Raw genomic sequence first — 19,762 nt, forward strand, 5'->3', positions numbered from 1 at the left:
CCTGGGGGAAAAAAGTGCCCCAGTTCTGATTGGCTGGGCGAATTGCAAATCACGCCCCGTACAACTCTGAAATGTTTTGTAGAGCCGCCATTTTATTATCCTGGCATTAGCATTATTAGAATTAGCATTCGCCCAGTGCACAAATGCAGAGAGACTAACTTATGGCAACACAAAATAAAACATGGGAGCGGTGGAGATGAGGCGGTGTCGGCGTTCCGGCGATTTACTCGGAAGGCTTCAGTAGAAGCTGCTGGGAGTCCCAGCAGCTTCGACTGAAGCCAGTCCCCAACTCCGGGGACTTCCGGCCGGGGACTCCGGGTGACAGTATACGCCGTGAAGTTGTTTGCGAACTGCCAGTAAACCCAAAGCAGAAGAAGACGAAGTGACGTCAGCGGCTCATTTGCGTAATCTTCCCTCAGGGAAAAGTACTCCGGTGTGAACGCGATCTGTACTAAATGCCCTGGGGTATTTAGTGCCGGGCACTGAGTGCCGGCACTAAATACGGCAAAGTACTTGAAAGGTGCTATATTAATAAACTTGCCTTGCCTTACAAAGCTTTATATAAACTGTCTATGATTATAAAGAGAGAAGAGACTCTGCAAAGGACAAACTCAATTTACAGTGAAATTAAAATATATTTGAGTTTATCATGTGCAGGAAGATAAACCAACACAGAAACAAAATGGTGAGCCTGTTGAAGGCCTCATAATAACATTTAAATATTGTCTTCAAGCTCGAATTACTTGTGTTTTGAGCAAATGTATTATCCAAAAATCTTACGCCTGGTAATATTTTTTATTTCATTCCAGAAGTCCTTTAGTTACTTTACAGATGTGGATGAATGATGTGAAATCTAATCAAGTGTTAAATCAGACTTTAGTTCCACCTGGAGTAAATTCACAAGCTACCCTGCAGTATACAAAGTCATTCAAACTAGCTGCACCTTTACCAGCTTTGAGAACACTTTCATGATCAATCATTATAAAACATATCATATATATTATTCTGAAATGGACCAATCTGCACAATGACTACTTTTACTGTCGCTACTTTCACTATATTTTGATGATAATACTTTTCTACTTTTACTTGAGTGACATTTTGAATGCAGGACTTTTACTGTAACAGAGTATTCCTACACTCTGGTACTTTTACTCAAGTACAACATCTGAGTACTTCTACTTATTACTCAAGTACAAGATCGGAGTACTTCTACTTTTACTCAAGTACAAGACCTGAGTAGGCTACTTCTACTTTTACTCAAGTACAACACCTGAGTACTTCTAAAAATTACTCAACTACAGGACCTGGGTACTTCTACTTTTACTCAAGTACAAGATCTGAGTACTTCTACTTTCACTCAAGTACAAGATCTGAGTACTTCTCTCTCCTCAGCAAAATAATTGATGTTCAAATTCGTTCTTGAATAAATAGAAAATACAACTTCCCTCTCCAGCCGCTAAGTGTCGCATCTGTGCCTGAGCTACATGGATCTACGTCATCAATAAGCGCCAACACACTCACGGGAAAAGCACCACGACCTTTCTTGCTGCTAACAGCCGGATTCTGTTAATCTAATGTGTATTTAAAATGCTTTAAGAGTAAATAAGGTGTGTTTGTGTGACAGTGAACAACAGAGCGGACATGTTTCGGTGCTCGGTGGTGTTTTGTGGAAGAGGAGCCGCTAAAAGGGTGAGTTTAACATTTAACCTGCAACACTGAGACAGTTTACACTCATTCTGTGCACATCTGATGCACCTACACTGCCTTCCAAACACATGCCATCAGCTTTTATATTATTGCTTTAATTCTGTCCTTCAGAAAATAGTTATTTTAACCGAGCTAAACAACAGTATAACTACTATTGCTGTCATCTGCACAGCCCTTCACTTAGAAATATAATACACTGTAGGCTACCAGAGAAGTACTCAGATCTTGTACTTGAGTACAAGTAGAAGTACTCAGATCTATGAATGTAGTGGAGAAAAAGTACACCATTTACCTCTGAATTGTAGTGGAGTAGAAGTACAAAGTAGCAAGGCATAGAAATTAAGTACAGTACTTGAGTAAATGTACCAAGTTACTTTACACTTCTGCTGTATTTTGTAATATATTGTCATATATTCATTGTCCTAAGTTTGTTGTTTTTCTTTTTTATATATTATATAGTTTTTTTTATTTATAATCGTTACCTTTATTAGTTTCTTACCTTCCCTTACAAGTTATGTTCTTAGTATGTTTATTTTTGCACCACCATAAACAAACACATTCCTTGTTTGTGTAAACGTACCTGGCCAAACACTTGATTCTGATTCTGATCTATCACTTAACACAATTGTTGCAGATTTTTTTGTAAACTAACCACTTGATTATTTATATTCAGGTTATTTATAAAAGCATTTATTAAATATGGAATCAGCTTATTAAATGTTCCATTTTATCGTTAATTAAATATTTTGTCATAAAAACATCACTCTTCATTTTGGTGACTTATGATGGAAATGTGTCTGGTTTTTCTCTGTATAAATATTTATCAAATATATTGGTGTCTTAAATACTTATTCAGATTTAAGTGCTGACTGACACGAGGTCTTACCTTTGTTGTGTAAATTACCCAGTAACATGTGCAATATAGGAAGGTTACATTACCTGCTAAATGTTAACAGATCAGCCTTTTACGTATTTGTGTTATTTAAAGTCACTAACTCAGAGTTTTCTGGTCCTCAGTTCGCCTCGTCGTTCTCCAGTGAGAGCGCTCTGCCTCCCAACCTGCTGCTGCCCACCAACCTGGTGGATCCTGCCAGGTTAAGTAAGTCAAACTTCTGTGAATACAACTAACTACTGAGAATATGTATAGTCAGGGACAGCCCTAACCTATAGACATAGCACATCCATAGAGAGGCGAAGTCCCGCCCATCTACTTCCGACCCATGGGACCTTATTTCGGAAAAAGTAAGTATTGAAGTCAATGGGGAGAGAAAGATTATCTTTCAATCCCATTTGAACTGTGCCATGAATTACACATATGATGTTTGTCATTCTTAAAAACTAATTTCCATGTTAAAAAAGTCGCAGTTTGTCGTAAAACTGTTGAAATATAAGACTATGAAAAATACGCAACTAGAAAGACTACAAATCCCGGTCCCGCATGCTGGCTCTTACGGAACCGACTAACTCCCCTTGTGTGTATGTACAGCTCTCAACATGCCCAGACTTGGAGTGATTTTCACCTCTTTTAATACTTTCCGCCTCATTCTAAAAGAAAGAAGTGAAATGTGCCAACGTGACGGCCGTCACATTTTAATTTTTTTGACTTCCAAAATTATCTTTTAAATTGACAAACATCATATGTGTAATTCGTGGCACAATTCAAATGGGATTGAAAGATAATCTTTCTCTCTCCATTGACTTCAATACATACTTTTTCCGAAATAAGGTCCCATGGAGGTCTACCGGAAAGGGAGGGACTTCGCCACTCTATTACTCTCTAAAGCAAGGAACGGTCATTTATATCGCTCATTTCCACACATACGCCAGTACTGAAATGTTAAAATCACACATAGTGCAAAAGGAACACATTACACAACTAAATGCATGTAAAGAAAAGTATGTGACGTGCTTTACAGGTTAAGATCTGACTCAACAGACCCGTCACAGTCGACCTGAGAGTTTCCGATGGTTCATCATGTAGCAGAAGACCAGACATGTATTTTGGCGCTGAACCATTCAGTGCTTTATAAACCAGAAGCAGTATTTTAAAGTCAATTCGTTGGCAAACAGGAAACCAGTGTAAAGACTTAAAAACTGGAGAGATGTGGTCCATCACTAGAATAACAGTATAGACAACAGAACAATAATAGACACATATTATAGGACAACAAGGAAACATACACACAGGTTCCCCTCCCATCTTTAAGCCACAAACAAACTACAGGACTTACAAACTTAAGTTGAACTCCTTCACAGCACACTGATGTCTCTTCTTCATTTTGTTATAATAGACTGTCTGCGTGCACAAACAAACTGCAGGACTCACAAACTTGAAAAACTCCTTGACACTACCCTCATGTATCTGCTCCTAAATCTAATTTTATTATTATTGACTGTCTGCGTGCATCGTGTCAAGGCAAGACAAGTTTATTTATACAGCACCTTTCAACACAAGGCAATTCAAAGTGCTTTACAAAAATGAAAGACATTAAGAGCATTAAGGAACATATTATGAAATGGCATTTAAAAACACTCATTTAAAGGCAAAGGTACATGAGTTAAAGTCACAGTGCAGTGTGAGATACACACATCTGAAATGTTTAGCTCTGACTCTCAATCATCGCTAACTTTTCAGCAGAAATAGTTTTCTTTGACCTCACTTTCTTTCTACTTTCTGTTGAAGATGTGTTTCTCTGACGGTGTTGTTTCCTCCTGCAGGGCGCGCCCCCCCCCCCCTCAGACTCGCCCCTCCCTCTCCTCAGCAGGTGTGATGCTGTGGTCCCTGCTCACCTGAGGCCCCTGCAGACGTGGGTGGAAACCCTGGAGCGTCTAGACGCCGAGCCGCTGGGTCTCACTGAGCTCCACCCCGACGTCTTCGCCGTGCATCCCAGGTAGAACTCACTTTGAAGGCTTTGATATCCAACTTTTCCTCAGGAGGGAATGTTCAGTTCCTTCCCTTAGATCCCTGTCAAAATGTGTCATCATTAGTTTCCTGTTATTGCGTCAAGTAAAAAAAACTCTGTACGCTTTATTGTAATCAAACGGCGTGTTATCAATCCCTTCTAATACTTCTACTTGATGTTTTACAACCTGTTCTATTAATCTATATACAGTCCTTCATCATTACACATCAGGGTGTCCGCTAGGATTTTTTCTTGCCGGTCAAATGTCCGGAAAGAATTTATTTTACCGGACAAATTTGAAACTTAACGGTCATGTTTCAATATAATAATAATAAGAATTGTGTAGCAGAGTTTCCGTTAGCAGGTAATTACCGCACTATGACCGGATATGCTGATGTTTAAAACTCAGTTAATGGGGTTCATTTTTATATCGCTTCACCTTCAACCCTGTTACACATATACATTTAGTTATTACTGTGCATCTGTCCTCCACAAATATTCATTATTATACAGAAATTGAGTTTGTTTGTTTTTCTCCTCAGGCTCGATATTCTCCATCAGGTTGAAATATGGCAGAAAAACTTTAAAAGAATCGTAAGTCACAGATTCACTTGTTTTGAATGTTCATATTGAATGTCATTCAAACCAGAACAGACCTCCCACAGAGCCTCTCACTAACAGCTGTTCTGTTCCCTCAGAGCTACGCACACACTAAGGTGAGGGGGGAGGTCAGAGGGGGAGGAAAGAAGCCGTGGAAGCAGAAGGGAAGTGGAAGAGCTCGGCATGGAAGCATCCGGTCGCCATTATGGAGAGGAGGTGACCGTCTTGGATTTATTAATCTGCTCTAAAATGTAATGTTTTCAAATATTGTGCAAACATCTTCAGATAATGGCCAGATATGCCAAAGAAAACATGTTTAGGTGACATCACTTTGTAACACTCGTGCTTCTATTGGCTAGCGCTCCAACACATTGTACATGATAGGTTAAGGGGGCGGGACATCTCTAAGCGGTTGACCAATCACAACAGAGCCGGCCAGCTAACCAATCAGAGCAGACTGGGCTCTGGTTTCAGACAGAGGGTGAAAAGAGGTGCTGCAGCACAGGCAGTATGAGAAAAATAAAGAGCTTTTTGAACATTAAAGCATGGAGACATGTAGAGACACTACATACTGATATACACCTGAACATCAGCAGGAGAGGACTCTTTAAAGTAGAGACACTACATACTGATATACACCTGAACATCAGCAGGAGAGGACTCTTTAAAGTAGAGACACTACATACTGATATACACCTGAACATCAGCAGGAGAGGACTCTTTAAAGTAGAGACACTACATACTGATATACACCTGAACATCAGCAGGAGAGGACTCTTTAAAGTAGAGACACTACATACTGATATACACCTGAACATCAGCAGGAGAGGACTCTTTAAAGTAGAGGCACTACATACTGATATACACCTGAACATCAGCAGAAGAGGACTCTTTAAAGTAGAGACACTACAGACTGATATACACCTGAACATCAGCAGGAGAGGACTCTTTAAAGTAGAGACACTACATACTGATATACACCTGAACATCAGCAGGAGAGGACTCTTTAAAGTAGAGACACTACATACTGATATAGACCTGAACATCAGCAGGAGAGGACTCTTTAAAGTAGAGACACTACATACTGATATACACCTGAAAATGAACATAATAGGGCCCTTTAAAATAAATATACGGCTTTCATCTTATCCTATTAATGATCTCATGTTTTCAAACACAGTGCTGTCATGAAGAACTTTACCTCAGAGAAACAACAGTCTGATCCGTTGCCTTTCCTGTTTCGCATCATTGGAGATGAACACCGTTGTATCCACAGGTTATAACCCGGTGTGAGTCTGATGGTTTGTGTGTTTCTCTTCAGGCGGCGTGGCTAACGGACCCCGAGGCCCCACCAGTTATTACTACATGCTGCCCATGAAGCTCCGAGTGCAGGGACTCAAAGTGGCTCTGAGCTCCAAGATGGCTCAGGTGAGGAAAATGTGTTCAAGAACAAGAACAACAAAACAGTATTGTGACATTTATTATTGAATTATAATGGCATACTATACTGTGAAATGTTCTATACCATACTAACACATTCTTGTTTTGAAGATGTTTTCTGAATGATTGGTTTTTAACTTTTTGTCTAGACATCATTTTGAGTTCTGTGCATTTCCAATATAATCATTTTCCTAATTGCAGATGAACTGAAAGCACAGTAAATACATGCTAATGTTATTTTAAGCGTGTCTTTCAGATTTAATAAACACAAATAATGTGTGATGATAAAATGTCAAAAAATATAAATTGTGTTTTTCTAGTATGTCAATAAGAACATGTCATTTCCATAGATATGTTTTTAAAAACTGAATTACTATTTATACTAAGCAGTAAATCAACGTTTAATGTCTTGGCTAGCAATTATTTTATCCATCAACCTGCATATTCTTAAAAATGTAAGTATTGTTTGCAAGAGATGACAAAAAACAACAAGAAACACAACAGCTGATTGTTTTTTCTAATATTTTCAGCTTTTTTCTTTTGCAGTGTTGCCCCCATGTTGAACTTGTATATATATATATGTTTGCAGGACTACCTGTACGTGGTGGACTCTCTGGACCTCCCCTCCCCCGACCCTCAGTACCTGCTGGACCTCATCAAACACAAACACTGGGGGGAGTCCGTGTTGATCGTAGACGTGTGAGTATCAACAGCGACTCCATCTTGAAAACACATTTCTTCTTGTGGTTCGTGCATCGCTGACCCTCCTGTTCTCTTTCAGAGGTGAAGAGTTCTCTGAGAACACCCTCCAGGCGACAGCTACCCTGAAGACAGTGAACATTATTCCTGCTATCGGTAAGTTATCCGCAGCATTATTAAAAAAGGCGATACAACTCACAAGCTTTCTTGCACGGAGCTGAAGTCTGAGAATAGTTACTGGACGTTTGATCTGAAGACATATCAACCAATAGATGCCAGAAAGCATATGGATGTCTGTGATGCCCACTGACTGTTGGCTTTGAAAACAAGACTTCAACAAGGAAACATGCGCCCATTTTTTTGTGACGTAACGACCAAATGGACCAATCCGTGGAGCTCCTCACACACACACACACACACACTCAGCCTTATCTTTTCTCAGCGGCACACACACTCACTCAGCCTTATCTTCTCAGGCTGTGAGTGTGTGGCGAACTGTGTGGCGAACAGCCTGGCTGTGAGTGAGTGAGTGTGTGTGTGTGCTCAGGCTGAGTTTCTCGCTGTCTCGTAGACCCCACGCAGCAACCAGGAAACGACACCAGTAACCCAGCTCACACTGTCCGCTCCTCGAGCAGCGAGCCCCGCAACGTCCCGCCAACACGGCACCCAGACCCCACGCAGCATTCTCATCTGTTTGTCATTACTGGTGTCATTTTCTGGTTGCTAACAAACGCCATTGTAACACATAATCACTGATGTTCCGCTGTAACGGTGGTGGACTCATCAGAACAGAGTGGGCGAGCTGACCAATCAGAGCACAGTGGGCTCACAGGGAGGGGGAGGGGGGGGGCAGGAGCTCCAACAAGGCATGTAGGACAGAGTGAATACACATACTATACAGAGATGCTGTATGAGAAACCAATGTGAGTTTGGAACATTGAACAATGTAAATCTATTCTAGTATACCTCAACAATGGAATTATGATCAGTAGAAATGGCCATGACAAGGGACCTTTACAAATGTGTGTTAATTTGGCATGAAGTAATTTACTTACACTTTTGTAGAAGGAACAAGGTATGCAAGTACAGATGAAGATGTTCTTAAAATACTTAAGATTAAAGGTCCTGCATTATCAGCTAAATGTACTTCAATATTTTAAAGAAACTAACCAACACATGTATGAGCATTTACATTTTTTTTTAAAAAGGTCTAGCCAATTTAAGTTACCTTGTGAAATACTGTTTAGATTAGTAGTGCATGATTAGTGTTTTTATATGTTCAAAGTATCTACTAGTAGTCGAATACAAATGATGCTTGTGAGTGTTGGCAGCTCATCCCTTAAAGCAGAAGCCTCAGAGTGATTATAATAAGGAGAAATAGGAAGGGTATATTTCAAGCTTGTTATGGAAATAAGTTATTGGGCTTTTTTCTTATCAACTAAGATTTGTTAGAAAATGTTTCCAACTTTAACTGACTGTATTTGAGAAGTGGGCTTATTAACGCATGAACACTGTGCGATATTTAAGAAGTACAAGACAAGTTTCATTTCCATATTCCATTATACTTTTAGAATTTGCTGAGGGCCGATTCAAAATGGTCCGTGGGCCGCATTTTGGACACCCCTGCTGTAAACAAATCAACTAGCAGGTGCTTTGTGTTCCTCAGGTCTGAACGTGCACAGCATGCTGAAACACGAAGCCCTCGTCCTGACTCTGAACGCCGTCAGGTTCCTGGAGGAGAAGCTGCTCTGGCACGACGTGCGCTTCTCGGCCCTGTACCCGTTCTCCCTGCCGTACTCTGACCTCCCATGAGACCCCACATCAACAGAAACTATTCATGTTTTCTTCATGTGTTTATTATGTCACACAAAAACAATAAATAATGCCAATTGTAATAAAAAAAGGTTGTATTAAAAGTATTTAAAAATCATCTGTAGCTGAATCTGTGAGGAAGAAGCCCGTTGGCTAAATCGTTTCTGATCTCCCATCGCAGAGCCGAGCGCTTCTTCTCCGTCGGCACCACGTAGGAGTTCGGAACAAAAACCCTCCGAGGTTTAGGCTGCAACACAACAACACTAAGTTTAGTTTTACATGAACTTGGATCCATTCTGAAATGTTCCAGTCCAGGGAAGACAATTTAGCTAAACTGATATTTATATCTAGTGTATTTGATTTGAGGTTCGATACAGCTGATCACACAATAGGTTTCTGGGCAAATATGATCACATTATATATAACACGTATTGCTGTAGTTACATACAGTAGGCTACGTTTGAAATGTTATCATTGCCAAACAGCAACATTCAACAACACATTTCCTACTTCACATGTGTCAAACTCAAGGCCCGGGGGCCAAATCAGGCCCTTGGTGGATTTAATTTCGGCCAGCAGGATAATTTCTAATTACTATTAGATCTGGCCCGCCGGTATATTGCACGCACACCTTCACTCCATCCTGAGGGTCTCCTCAGCTCAGAGCCTGACCCCAAACATTGATGAACTAGCACCCAAGATGAGATGCCAAGTATCTGGCTTGAGCTAGCATCACAGAGCAGCACACTGAGTTTACATGGATGTTTCCTTCTACACTTTCTTTCTCACGACAACAGGGCATGTTTGTTTTTTTCTTTGAGGGAAATAGTTTTGTTGAAGCTGTTGTTGGCCTGTGGAAAAATGTAATCATAAGAAATGACTCTGGAAAAGCTGCAGATAGAGCCATAAGAAATTAATGCAATTGATTATTTAATGTTTAATGTGGTTTTTAAAGGCAATAATTTAAGCTTTGTTAGTTCCAGGTTTAATATGTGCAATGAGTTCATTTCAATAAGTTCTGCAATAAACATTGAACCAGTCCGGCCCTCGACTAGCACCCATTTTTTACTTTTGGCCCACTGTGTATTTGAGTTTGACCCCCCCCCTGTCCTACATCATATAGCAGTCAAAGACTACAGGCCAGCCTTTGACAACTCATTTTGGCTCAACTTTGTTTTCCTAGAGCAGCTTTATAGAGAATGTTTGAGGAAATACTCACCGCTGGAGGTTGGTATGCAAGTTGCTCCTGAAAGCAAAACATGGGAAAGCTTCGTGAATAAACAAGTGATTCAGTATCTGGGTATTTCAATCTACAGCAGTGCATCATATTCTACATCATATGTGTGTAGCTTTGTCCTGTGAGAACCTCTTATCTCTACAAAGTCAACAATGCGATCTCCATCTAGAGAGGGTTTTTCAAAGTGCATTTAGTTCAACTGGGAACCCGTTGTCCTTCAGTAAATTAACCTACACTGGAGGGATATCATTTTTGAAACCTGAAAAGTCATTTAAGCTGTCGGATAAATGTAGTGGAGTATAAAGTACAATATGTATACAATATATGTAGTGGAGTAGAACAAGGATTAAGTTACATACGATGGAAATAATCAAGTACAAGTGGAATTAGTACGATAAAGAGTTGATTATTAATAAACTTTACTGTGGCTCCTTGTGTAACAATTACTAGACAGCCAACAGTTCTAACAAATAAAACATGTAAAAACTTGACCAAGAAAAGCAGAAAGGAAACATTTTAGTTTGGAAAAGTATGCATTTGTTAAAGGACACTGAAAGTAAATATTTGGTAACTTTCTGAGATACTTTTCATACCTTTATCTCCATGCGGATAGCTCTCCTGTCGCTCTCTCCTGGAAGCTTGAACATTTCCCAGAGCTGCTTATACTGGAAGTACCTGCAGAGGAGAGAGTCAGTGAGTCCACTATTGGCGCGTTTCCACTACACGGCCTCGCTCGGTATGGCTAGGCCTCGTTAGGACTGGCTCACTTTATGGCGCATTTCCATTACAGTTTAGGAACTGGGGTAGTATCTATAGTAACACAGTGTAGGCGGAGCCGTGACGTCATCTTCAATGAGAACCCCAGAAAAACAACACAGCCGTTAGCTGTTAGCACTCAGAGCTCACAGCTCCTCATATATGTTCAGAAACTAGACAAAAGTTAAACAAGTACAAACCACAGACTGCCTGTGTCATGGTGAATACAGTCGCTGCTTTATTTATGTCTGTATAGGCCGTTGTTGTGAGTGTGGACGGTCGGAGCATATACTGCGTTAGCTTAGCCAATCTCCATTTAGAAAACACGTATTTTAAAAGGTTTTTCGCCTGCCGTCTGTCTGCAGACTTGACAAAGCATTAATTCATGGTTTTTACTAACCGGTATCAGTATGTTGTTACTTCGGCATCATTTTGAAACGTGTATTACAATTAAATCACGGTCAAATATGTCCATCTTGTTGTAGTTGTAGCCCCCTTGCCAGCGATTCTCTCTCTAGTTTAGCATACTCAGCCCGACTCAGCCTCGTTGTCTCTGGCCCTAGACCCACGATTTTATGAGGCCAGAAAAACTGTGAATTAGGACCCGCCGGCCGGTACTAGGCCAAGTGGAAACGCAACCAAAGACGGGCCGCTGACGTCACAGCCCTCTTAAACCGTGCTCCGCGCTGTAGTGGAAACGCACCATATGAGACCAACATGAGTCTAACAGCCATAGAACATGTCTTAGTATCTCGTAGATGTGTTAAGTATCTTGTGTAATCCCTTTAGTATCTTGTGTAATCCCTTTAGTATCTTGTGTAATCCGTAAACAAAAGTAAATTGAGAATATTCTGACCGATATTGCAATTTCCAAACGGATACATGTGTATTTTATCATGTGTATAACTCACTTGGCTACCGGGTCCGTCTTCTTTATAGTTTGCTGATTCATCACGGGTCTGATGACTGAAACATCCCAACATATGATCAATTATAAAACAGTCATTAAAACATAAATATGAATTGGCACATTGTGTTTCTGTCGGCTTACAGGATTTGGGTTTGGGTCTGAGGTCACCGTCACTTTTAGCCCGAGTCTGTGCAAAATGAAACCACAATAAAGTCACATTTAGGGACAAATTAAGACGTTTTTTTTTAAAGAAACACAAACAGGCCTTGTTTGCCGTGTCATTCTGGGAGACTACATTACCCACCATGCCTCTGATGTAGGATTCGAAGGCACTCAGAGAGCCTTCCTCTATGTCTGAGCTCTGAGTTTCGCTCCGACCGCTGACGTCTTCGTTCTCCGTCTCAAAGTCTCTCTGAGACGACGGTGATAAACGCAGATCGGCCAGACGCTCATCCAGAAAGCTCGCTGCGTCTGACAAACAAACAAACAGAACATTTTAATATCATCAGCAGGATGTCCTTTAACCATTACATCTCCAGGGGGACGAAACAAATGTGTTCTTGAGTCGGCCTGGAATATTGAGACAGAAACTGTACCTTCGATGTTAGCTAAATGACTTTTCTATGACTTATCCTAAAGGGAAATGAGCTCATTAATACTAACTCGTCTTGATTTTAGTCAGGAAGTTTTGGTCAAACCTTTTGACCCTGTGCTGGTTACTCGCCGGTTAACTTTCTCCTAACATTTTCTGAATCAAACAGACTTGAATCATTAGTTTGAAGAAAGATAATATCATTTGACGGACACATCTTTGTAGACATTGTTATTTTAAGTTAAAAAGGGATGTGAAAATGTTAGTCGATTCTTATCCACTGAAGTTTAGGTGTATTTGTAATCCCAAAGTTTTCTATTTTCATACTTGATATAAAAAGTCACTGTATAGTATTTGTAAAGAAATGATTGGCTATTCAATAAATAAATACAATTAAAGTACGTCATAAAAATGTCTTAGTGTAGTACGTACAAAAATGTAGCAAATCAAAACGTACATTTGATTTGCAGCAAAAATATTATGTTTTCTTAATTATGGTAAATACGCTGTGTCTTCACTGTAGCAAAAATATAATTAAAAATTGTATTTTGACAATCATCCACTCGCCATTAAATAAATATTGAGCCTCTCACGATTTGAAAATCACAGCAGGAGTGATTGTTGTTCAGACATCAATTTTAACGACGTGATTTTCACAATGTTTCAGATAAACAGCCAGATTGCATTGATGTGTATGAACAGGTTTCTCTTTACCCCTCGTGTGTCTGAGGTTTCCCTCCCACTCCGCACACATCTCGTCATACGTCATCCGGCTGAAATCCACTTTAGAGTCGATAAACTTGATGTCTTTGTTGCTAGAAGACTCTTCCAGATCATCCGACTCTTCCGTAACACCCTGCTCTTCTTCCTCTTCTAGCCTTTCACTTTGTTTCTCTGCATCATCATCATCATCACTTCCATTTTTCATGTTATTCCCATCCAATCTGTCTCCATCTCCAGTGTTGTAACGTTGTTCCTCTGATTTTGTCACGTCATTGTCGATCGCCGCATGTAGATAATCTTCATATTTCTCCTCCTCTGCCTGGGCTTTATCTCCGTCTAGTTTCACCTCCACCTCTTTTTGCAAATCACCATTATTCCCAACGTTAGCTTCTGTCTCGGTGTCCGCTAACACACTCGGTGGATGAGTCTCGATGTCTTCTTCGTTGGTGGGTTCGATGTCAAACCCTCCGTCCTCTTCCTCGCCTCTCACCTCGGACAGATCTCCCCGACTGTCCTGATCGAACTCTGTGATTGTTTGGTCGTCTCTGAACTCTCCTCCCTCCTGATCCTCCGGTCTGTAGGTGCCGTAATCAGAGGTCATCAGACTTGGAGCTGGACTACCAGAGGAACAACTTTCTTCATCGTCATCCTCGTCACTTCCACCATAAAAACTCTCCCGATGGACATTGCCTTGATTGTTCAGTTGTGGCTTTTTCTCCTCTGAAGCCACGTGAAGAGAGTCCTTCGCATCGGCAATCTCTACCTTATTATCCTCCGACGTGTCATGGTGAGAGTCTTCTGTATCGTCAACAGGTCTGGAGTCCTTCTTGCCGATCCTTTGGTTTATCTGGTCCTCTTCCTCCTCTGAAGTCTCATGGTAAGAGTCCTCGACATCGCTAAAGGTGTCAGAGTCTTCCTCGCTCATCTCTTCCTCGTCTGAAGTCTCGTGGAAAGAGTCCTCTGCATCCACAACCGCTTTGGACACTTTCTTGCAAATCAGTCGCTTACTCTTCCCTTCTTTCTCCTGGTGAGACTCAACTGCATCGCCACAGGTTTCAGAGTCTTCCTCACTCAGGTCTAACTTTTCTCCCTTCTCAAAAGAATCCTGGAAAGATTCCTCTGCGTCGCCAACACTTTGGGACTCTTCCCTTACGATCACTCGCTTAAATGTATCCTCTCCCTCCTGGTGAGAGTCCTCTGCAGAGGCGACGACTTCAGAGTCTTCATCTTCCCACTCGGAGGATTCCTGGTAAGAGTCCTCTGCATGCCTGACCGATTTAGACTCTTCCTTGTCAATCACTCGCTCCATCTTTACCTCCTCTGAGGATTCTTGGTAAGAGTCCTCAGCGTCGCCAACACTTCCGTAGTCTTCCTCGCTCATCTCCTCTGAATCATCTGCATCGCCAACAAGTATGGACTCTTTCTCGACACCTCCTTTCTTAATCCCGACACAATCAGAGTCTTCCTCACGCTTTTCCACTTCCTCATGTTTCTCTGAGGAATCCTGGGAAGAGTCCTCTGCATGCCTGACAGATTTGGACACTTCCTTTCCGCTTGTCACTCTGTTAATCGTGTCCTCTTCCTCCTGGTACGTTTCCTCTTCATCACAAACAGGTTGGAAGTCTTCCTCGTTCTTCACCCTCTCAATCTCTTCCTCCTCAGAAGCCTCCTGGTGAGAGTGTTTTCCAGCAGGTTGGAAGTCTTCCTCATTCTTCACTCTCTCAATCTCTTCCTCCTGGTGGGAGTGTTTTGCAGCAGGTTGGAAGTCTTCCTCGCCGATCACTCGTTCCACTTTCTCCTCTTCGTCTTCCTCTCGCTCTCCATCGGACCAAAACGAGGAGTTGAGAGAGTTCTTGTCGTCGCTGCTCTCGTCTTCCCACCGAGTGCCGTACACTTTGTACATGTTTCCCTCCCGGTGAGGAGAGTTGGTGTGTGGAGGCTTAGCAGAGGAGCTAAGAGGATTACGCTTCTTCTCCCTCAACAGCTCCAACTGCTGGTGGCTGAAGGGATTACACCCTGCGTCTTTTGGGTTTATTCCTTTTATTCCAGTCCATTTGATTTAAGATGACCCAGGGATTTAGTATTTACTCATTTACTACCACGACACCTTAAATAGTTTGTACTTTAACTACTTTCTGTTGTTGTTTGTTGACGTACTTCTCATCTGCTTTTATAAATGTATTTATCATGGGTTTGTCCTTTTTTGCATTTAATACACACGTTTACACCTTGTTCTTAATATGTTAGCCTACTTATTTTACATTTGACTTTTATCTGCCGCTTCCCTCAGTTGTAAATGTATACGTTGTATTTCACTAGTTAGGAAGGAATTACAAATATTTCTGAGTTTTATTTGTTTTCATGTTACCATTAAATAATTCCTTCTTTTGGAAAAATAAAGATTTGATTTGTGAAATATCTACTTTACTACATGTATAAATAACCTTTAGATTTCCATCAAAATAGATATTAAATAACATTTTGATTGAAGTCTGTTTTACCTGAGTCTTCACTGTAGATCGATTCATCGCAGACGAGCGATTGTCCTTTATGTTTCCTAGAGATGGGAAAAAATACATTAAACGTATGATTAGAATTCATTAAATATGTCACTAAAATGTCATTATATATTCAAATATACAATTGAAAAGTCATGTTATACAATTAATAAAACAAATGTTTAAAAAAGTAAATACATGTCATAGTACAGCATGTCATTAAAAAGTATTCAAATAAGGCAAAAAGTCGCAGTTTTGCCATGTGCTATTTATATTTGAACATGGTCAGGTGTTGCTTAGACTTTTATGACATTTGTTGATTCTTCTTTCCAGTCCTTACAAAAATTATATATTTCATTGATCTCTATTTTTTTTATAGATGTAATGACAAACATAATCAATTTGGAAATAACTAAATAATGTCTGAAACACATATTAACCCAAATTACCTGAGGACTTTTCTCTTGATGAAGTGTCCCCTGTGGGAGTCGGGGGTGGAGGAGAGGCTGTCAGTGAGGGGGGGGTGGAGGTTGTCAGAGAGGAGGGGGTGGAGGGTCTCGTCAGGATCCTCCTCCTCCTGCAGCCGACCCGGAGCTCCTGCGGGCCGCCGGGGGTTCAGAGACACCGAGTGCTGAGCGTAAGAATCACTGCAGCCCTGTCGGAGGTCTCTGTTCTCACAGGTGGTCAGAACCTGGGGGAAATATACACAGAAATGTATTTATCACATGTGATTACCTCTACTACTAGACAGACAGACAGACAGACAGACAGACAGATAGATATATAGACAGACAGAAAGATAGATATATAGATAGACAGACAGACAGACACATAGATAGACAGACAGACACATAGATAGACAGACAGACAGACACATAGATAGACAGACAAACATACAGACAGACACATAGATAGACAGACAAACATACAGACAGACACATAGATAGATGGACAGACAGACATACAGACAGACAGACACATAGATAGACAGACACATAGATAGATGGACAGACAGACACATAGATAGACAGACACATAGATAGATGGACAGACAGACACATAGATAGATGGACAGACACATCGATAGACAGACACATAGATAGATGGACAGACAGACACATAGATAGATGGACAGACAGACACATAGATAGACAGACACATAGATAGATGGACAGACAGACATACAGACACATAGATAGACAGACACATAGATAGATGGACAGACAGACATACAGACACATAGATAGACAGACAGACAGACAGACACATAGATAGACAGACAGACAGACTGATAGACAGACATATATAGATATATATAGATAGATAGACAGACAGACAGACACACATCTAAATGTTACTCTTGTCTCCATTTTTATTTTGTTAAAAAATAAAACAAACCCTCCCATGATATATACTATCATAGAATTCATAGTACTCACATCACGTTAGGATATACTGTATTCTTATTTTAAAAATCACACAGATGGTGAGAAACAGACAGGGTTGCTGTTTCTCACCGTCCCGAAGTATACAAATATACAGGATACGTAGATATTTGTACATACAAACAAACCTGTACACCCACTTATATATATGCACATACATATTACCCACATTTACACACTATGGGAATATTACAGAATATAAAAGTGTTCTTGAATGTTATAAGAGTATTGTAAACACTCACCTGTCTGTCATGTTCTGCTTGTCCAGGATGTAAGAAGAATCCTTCCCTGGAGTCTTTAAAGTGGCAATTACTGACTGTGAAGACAATCAATTCACCAATTAACATTCATTTTTTGTTTGTGGCAAACCTTAAGATTTTATACTCGATTGCTGCCCTTTTTGTTTGTTTAGAGAGCAGGTTTGTAAAAGTACAGATGTTGTGATTATAATCCCACAGTGAGATAATAATAATTCATTTATTTTATATAGGCGCCTTTCAAGGCTCTCAAGGTCGCCGTACAAACACATCAAAAACAAGATACACAATACATAACACCAGCATAAGAGACATAAACAATGCAGTATATAAATCAATCAAATAAATAAAACAGAGGATGTGTGATGGATAATGATCAGGGTGGATATGCGAGTGTGAAGAGATGTGTTTTGAGACGTGATTTGAAAATGGGGAGAGAGTCAGTGTTGCGGATGTCAGGTGGGAGGGAGTTCCAGAGGCGGGGTGCAGAGCGGCTGAAGGCTCTAGACCCCATGGTGGTTAAACGGAAGGGGGGTGCAGTGAGGTGGAGGGAAGCAGAAGACCTTTAAGAGATAAGAGCTCGGACCTTTCTCTTTGGTGAAGGCAGGAGGACTCGGCTGTGAAGTGGAGGGGTTCATCTGAGGGGAGGGGGCCAGAGTCTTCCATTCTCCATGTCGGACTAGTTCATCAAGATCTGACATGACACAAAGAAGAATGTAAACCTTTAAACCAGTTAAAACATGGACATCATCAATGTCAAACTTTTTCCTCCAATGTCCTATATCTTTTGTTGAGATGAAGACAAGTGTTCATGTTAATCAGACAATGGTTTATTGACCAATATTCTACATTCAAAACATTTGATACAACATTATTAAATACGTTTCATGTATGTTTCAGAGTCTAACCTTGCTTGAATTCACGCAGTCTGTGTTTCGGTATGTTTTTGTATCCCAGGGCCGCCAGCTGATGTTGAATTTCTTCTTCTGAGAAATCCAGGTGGTCCATGATGTGATCCGTTTCAAGTCAAGGAGGAAGCACCAAATCTAAAAAGGGTAAAAATAATATGCAAACAATGTAAATGAGATTTGAAGAATTGAAAGAAGAATGAACGTGCTTGGCCATTCTTCAAGAGCTCGATCAATCATGAGGTAAATGAATAGTAGTGTAACTAAATTGTATTTCTTGCTAATCCAAATGAATAGTAACTAATAATATAGTGTGTTTAACACTTTATTAGCTGCTATTTCAAGTTAATACAGTAGGTTGCAGGGATGTGAAGTAACTAAGGACATTTACTTAAGGTCCATTTTGAGATACTATTACTGTACTTGAGTATTTCCATGTTATGCTACTTTATACTTCGACTCCACTACATCTAAAAGGGGAAATAATGCAATGTTACTCCACTACATTTATTCAACAGCTTTAGCTTTAACCAAAATGCATCTCCTAAAAATAAACTAGTCAGAATTGTCAAAGCATTAATTCATGGTTTTTACTAACCGGTATCAGTATGTTGTTACTTCGGCATCATTTTGAAACGTGTATTACAATTAAATCACGGTAAAATTGTTTTGATTTTGTTGTAGTTGTAGCCCACTAGCCATTTCGTCTTGTTTGAATGATGCGAGTAAACACCGCTGACAGCCGCGGTGAAACTCGAGCGTCGATGCATCGCGTCCGATACTCTACACTTTATCAGTTGCTATTTCAAAACAATAACATAAGTTGTGACTGCGAATTTCCCAGTAGAAGAAAGCATTTTACGTAACCGTACATGTGTGTTTTATAGCTGTAATTGTGTTGTTAATAATGAAGACAACCCTTAAGTGACAGCGTTTCTAAAGAGGATTTGTTTGTATTTATTCCGGACCGGTAGCTAGCTAGGCTAGCAGTTAGCATTCATTAATACAGTGAATATAAACACATTTTAAGAAGTAAAACACGTTTGAAAGGTATGTTTCTCACCTGCACTGGAGTCGGTTCGCTGCTATAGTTCATCCATCACGATAACATCACTGGAAAGTGTATTAGTTGTTAGTTTCGTGCTATTGTTTACAGGTCGGACCGCAGCTCCAAGACAACAACGTCAGCCGTTAACTTTAAAAACGACGCCTCCTGCGCACCACTTCCGGTATTTCTCTTCTTCGGTGTACTTATTCATTCAAGTTCTCGCG

At 40.4% G+C, this 19,762-nt stretch overlaps 2 protein-coding genes across 3 annotated transcripts; one reads left to right on the top strand and one right to left on the bottom strand.

Moving 5' to 3' along the window:
• The first annotated feature begins 1,515 nt into the window (after positions 1–1,515).
• On the top strand, positions 1,516–9,282 carry mrpl4 (mitochondrial ribosomal protein L4). The gene is made up of 9 exons (XM_034130484.1): positions 1,516–1,692; positions 2,728–2,813; positions 4,434–4,601; positions 5,156–5,207; positions 5,312–5,429; positions 6,535–6,641; positions 7,243–7,352; positions 7,435–7,508; positions 9,019–9,282. Exons 1-9 carry the CDS (start codon positions 1,645–1,647, stop codon positions 9,162–9,164), a joined length of 909 nt encoding a protein of 302 aa, XP_033986375.1. The 5' UTR covers positions 1,516–1,644; the 3' UTR covers positions 9,165–9,282.
• si:dkey-23f9.4 (hydrolethalus syndrome protein 1) lies at positions 9,237–19,718 on the bottom strand. 2 transcript variants are annotated; one of them, XM_034130482.1, is made up of 12 exons: positions 19,554–19,718; positions 18,491–18,628; positions 18,169–18,276; positions 17,568–17,641; positions 16,330–16,571; positions 15,884–15,939; positions 12,372–12,538; positions 12,209–12,254; positions 12,069–12,123; positions 10,995–11,076; positions 10,384–10,410; positions 9,280–9,411 (listed from the first exon to the last, which is right to left on the bottom strand). In XM_034130482.1, the coding sequence occupies exons 2-12, from the start codon at positions 18,588–18,590 to the stop codon at positions 9,280–9,282; spliced, it is 1,089 nt and encodes a 362-aa protein (XP_033986373.1). In that variant the 5' UTR covers positions 18,591–18,628; positions 19,554–19,718. The 2 variants fall into 2 exon arrangements, with proteins under 2 accessions (XP_033986374.1, XP_033986373.1); XM_034130483.1 differs by lacking the exon at positions 19,554–19,718 and having other exon boundaries at positions 9,237–9,411; positions 18,491–18,590.
• Between the last annotated feature and the right edge of the window lie 44 nt (positions 19,719–19,762).

The sequence above is a fragment of the Trematomus bernacchii genome, unplaced genomic scaffold (assembly GCF_902827165.1).
Source record: "Trematomus bernacchii unplaced genomic scaffold, fTreBer1.1, whole genome shotgun sequence".
NCBI classification, from domain to species: Eukaryota; Metazoa; Chordata; class Actinopteri; order Perciformes; family Nototheniidae; genus Trematomus; species Trematomus bernacchii.